At 45.3% G+C, this 4,193-nt stretch overlaps 1 protein-coding gene across 1 annotated transcript; it reads right to left on the reverse strand.

The window, feature by feature from the left end:
• Positions 1-547: 547 nt before the first annotated feature.
• On the reverse strand, positions 548-3,508 carry LOC147090631 (zona pellucida sperm-binding protein 3-like). Its single transcript, XM_085977391.1, has 9 exons — positions 3,055-3,508; positions 2,378-2,493; positions 2,187-2,290; positions 1,919-2,096; positions 1,693-1,819; positions 1,191-1,279; positions 984-1,105; positions 776-910; positions 548-697 (listed from the first exon to the last, which is right to left on the reverse strand). Exons 1-9 carry the CDS (start codon positions 3,487-3,489, stop codon positions 573-575), a joined length of 1,431 nt encoding a protein of 476 aa, XP_085833517.1. The 5' UTR covers positions 3,490-3,508; the 3' UTR covers positions 548-572.
• Positions 3,509-4,193: the final 685 nt, after the last annotated feature.

Raw genomic sequence — 4,193 nt, forward strand, 5'->3', positions numbered from 1 at the left:
CTTTCCTAAAGAAGGCATCCCAAACAGGTCAATCTTTCCTAATAAGTCGAATCTCAGTTCTGGAATCATCCTAGTAAATGTTTTGCACCCTCACTAGTGCCTCTATCATTTTTATAATATGGACATCTACCCCATTTAGACTCATTATCCCAGTCAGTTATAGAGGACTAAACAACCTCCACTTCTAGTAATAAACTAATCCCAGCATTAAAATTTCCAGGAACGTTGCAATTTCATGGGGCTCAATAATCAGTCCCACTAACCTCAATCCACAAGAGCCCCACAAACCTCCTTAACAAGGGACAAACAGCAGGCCAAGATAACTCGCTCCAGGCAAACACTTCCAAGTTGCTGTTAATAAACTAGTGAAATGGGGCAGATACCCCAGTAGCCTGATATCTGGTGAAAAGCTTAAATACACTCAGCAGGCATGCCACTGGGTCAAGAATCATTAATGGAAGTAAATAAATATGGAAAACTTCCCATATTCAGAATGCAAATCCCCAGCCTTGATCAATGACCAAATGCAAGCAATAACCATGACAGATTTGCTAATTTCACCACTTTATTAATCACAAGTTGTTGCGCAGGGTTTGCTTGTGTTTCCTGTACAGGAACAAGGCGATCAACGAAGCAGAGATCAGAGAGACAGCAGTCACAGTCAGGGCCACCATCAGGACCACCTCAGACTCAGCACCTAAACAGCAATGAGAAACCAACAGTGAGTGAAGGAAATACTGAGGGGGAAATGGAAACTAGCAGTCGGCCAACTCACCACCTGGAGACCTCTCCGCCATCCGTTGCTCAACCTCATTAAGGGACTCGGTTGCCAGGTCTGTCACATCAGTGTCCAGAATGACCAGGGGTCCAAGTGAGGCCTCACCCTCCCACTTCAATTCAGCATCACTCCCTGCAATATCAAACATTCCAGTTACAGAGAGGGTAAAGGGCAACCTCCAACATCTAGAGGATCAATGTCCTACCAGCTTCAGGTACAAGATCCCTCCTTCCTCTGGAATCAAATCCAAACTCCCTCGTGGCACTGCAGTTGCCCAAGTGACAACAGGCACAAACGTCATTGTTGGATACTTCCAATGGAGCCCAGCTAAACAAGAGAATCAGTTTCACAATCAGGTTGGGCATCACTTCCCCCACACAACACATCCCTGAGTGAGAGAGGGGGCACTTACACATTCTGCATCTTCTGGAAAGTACAAGCTTTGCTCATGGAATCTCTCCGATCCACTGCAGCAACCTTCAGGTGACAGGAGATGAAAATCTGAGGGACACATTCAACACTAGTGTTATTCAGTGACTCCCTCCCAACTTGGGAACTCAATGAACAGGTGGATTCAGGGGACAAGTAGCAGAATGGATAGCAAGCTGGCTAGAAACAGAGAAAAGTGGTTAATGTTAGTTATTCATAGGATTACACAGGATATACAGCACAGAGGGAATTCAGGAGAAACTTCTTTACCCAGAGTGGGGAGAATGTGGAACTCGCTACCACGGAGTGGTTGAGGCGAATAATGTAGATGCATTTAAGGGGAAGCTAGATAAACACATGAGGGAGAAAGGAATAGAAGGATATGTTGGAGTTAGATGAAGAGGGGTGGGAGGACACTCGTGTGGAGCACAAGCCAGTTATGCCGATTGGCTGTAAATACTTTGCAGTGGTCGGCTTCCTCTTACCAAGGAACGGTCATCTCCAAAGAAGCGGAAGGCATCCAGGTCAAAGTGGAGCTTGTCCAACTCACGCTCGTCTCTTGGCAACACGAAGGTTGAGAAGGAGTCCTCAGCTTTGCTGTCCAGGAGGCAACTGAAGAAATAATTTTTTTTTTTTTAAAAAAGGGACATTGAGTGAATCAAGAGAAGCCATCGAGACAGGACCAACTGGAGAAAGCAGAGCACTCCGTACCCATTGTAGTCAATGATGCTGTATCTCGGGGTGGAGTCCTCGTCTGGGCTCAACGTAGCGACACAGTGATCAATGTAGAGCTTCAGGGGCATGTGGTTGGTCATTGAAACAGAGGCCTCAATGTGAATGAGGTCACCCAGGTAGTAGACAGTCGAGGTGCGCTCTGTGAGCCAGTCATCTGAAGTACAAGAGGGACAAGGGTTGGAGACTGGGTACAACTGCCAGTGGGTGACTACAGGAAGTCATTCCCCATCCACCCATCACATACCTTTCATTAGGCGCAGAGAGAATGACAGAAGCCCCTCTCCAGACTTGGTGGAGCTGAACGGGATCCAGGTGGGCAGGATCGGGTCACTGCTCACATTGCCCTTCCTGGAAAGACAATGGAGCCATTTTAGGACAAGGTCAGAGAACTACACCAGCTGTAGACGTTATTCGCGACAGTGTAAAGAATCTTACCTAAAATAGTGGCACTCAATGGGAACGACAGCTCCATTAGTTCTCACAATGACAGATCCATGGGCCTTGGGGGTGTGGTTCAGGTGGGTGGCGTAGACCAGGAAATCTCCAGACATCTGAAAGACATCAGGTTCAGAAATGGACAACATTCTACTCAGGTGGTTGGAAGTTGTGCAGCCTCAGCAGCTAATGCAAGGAGGGGGATTGCAAGCACAAGACAATTAAACAGAATAAAGACTCAATGAAAGGACAGCTTCACTTCAATAAAAGGAGCCACAGGTTGATAATTTAGAGCAATGAAAAGAACAAGATTAAATCCTCATTTAATCGCAGCTCCTCTGTATGAGAGACAGAGACAAAAACTGAATATTGTAGATAACTGAACCATTAAACTGAATCCCCAGGGACCTGAAAATCCACAAGACAAGATGTATGGAAGGAAAAGTTTGAAGAACTAAGTGAAGGCTCAAGGCCAATTGGGCTGAGATCACAAGGTTGGAGACTCAGGAAGACCAGTTAAAGCGAAGGACAATGCATAATTCAACACAAGTCTGAGGATTTAAAAGCAGGAGACAGGAATCTCCTCAACATCAATGACATTTCACCAAAGGTAGGAATAAAGAGTTGGGTCTAATCCATACTCCAAGCTTAGAGCAAGAGTTGAGGAATCACATTACCTTCACTCTGCTGCCACACTCATGCAGCCCATAATCAAAGAGGACGGTGTGGTTCTGAGAGTAGATCCCGGTTGGCCGACAACCTGCCGTCCCCAGGGTCAGGTCAGCAGCTTTAATCAGGTGCCTGGTTCCAAATAAATCCATCTGTACCCTGACCAGCAGGTTGTGCTCTCCACACTGCACCCTCACAGTCTGCAGTGGAGACACACTGCGCCCCTCAGACACACTGAAACCGGAGCCAAAGGGAGACCCAGGAGAAGGGACTCGCTGAGGCCCAGGGGTGGCTTTTACTCTTCGCCATGGAAACTGCTGGCCCCCAAACTGTTGCCAAATATCAGAGGAACAAACAGCTCCAACTAACACCAGCACTGGGAGCAGACCCCTCACTACAAAATCCCCCATGATACTAAACAACTCAACTATCCCTCCACCCATCAACAAGCACCTTTTATACACACAACCTGCAGTCACATTGAGCCGATTAACCCCAAGCTCCACAATTTCTACCCAATCACAGAACTCATGTATTTATTGCCAGGAGGGCCTATTTTAATTCGACCAATCGGAGTGACTCTTTTGATTGGGTGGTTACACAAATCAACTGTACACTTTTCTGTGTGGGTGATTCACCAGTTAGTCTGTAAATAAATAAAACTTTAAAGGAACCTGAACAAACTAATTTCAAATTTGATTGCTCTTCTTGATTAAAGCAATTGACTGTAACTTAAGAAAACATTCGACCAATAGGGGTGCTCTTTTGGTTAAACTAATCAACTGTAAATTAATAAAACTTGAAATAAAACTTGACAAAAAAAGAAAAAAAAAGAAGAATAAAAAAAGGAAAAGAAAGACAGAACTGATGGATTTATTGCCATGAGGGCCTATTACAATTTGGTCAATCACCCCCACCTGAAAGAGTCGCACAAGGGCACATTTTGATGGGCACCATTAATACAGTAGTCATCCACTTTGGATCGAAAAAGGATAGATCAGCGTACTTTCCCAATGGTGAAAAGCTCGGGATTTAGAAAGTTAAGGGGTGATTTGATTGAAGTTTTCCAGATATTAAGTGGAACCGATAGGGTACACAGAGAAAAACTAATTCCGCTGGTTGGGAGTTCAGGACAAGGTAACATAGC

Source organism: Somniosus microcephalus, unplaced genomic scaffold (assembly GCF_052327205.1).
Source record: "Somniosus microcephalus isolate GS21.2 unplaced genomic scaffold, FLI_Smic_1.0 unresolved_chr4, whole genome shotgun sequence".
NCBI classification, from domain to species: Eukaryota; Metazoa; Chordata; class Chondrichthyes; order Squaliformes; family Somniosidae; genus Somniosus; species Somniosus microcephalus.

Bases quoted from the DNA above. Each gene is read 5' to 3' on its own strand.
- LOC147090631 (XM_085977391.1), bottom strand. From the start codon at position 3,489: ATGGGTGGAGGGATAGTTGAGTTGTTTAGTATCATGGGGGATTTTGTA. The intron at 2,494-3,054 runs GTAATGTGATTC...GATGTCTTTCAG, and splicing joins AGTGTGGCAGCAGAGTGAAG to ATGTCTGGAGATTTCCTGGT. The intron at 698-775 runs GTGAGTTGGCCG...ATTGCTGTTTAG, and splicing joins GGCGGAGAGGTCTCCAGGTG to GTGCTGAGTCTGAGGTGGTC.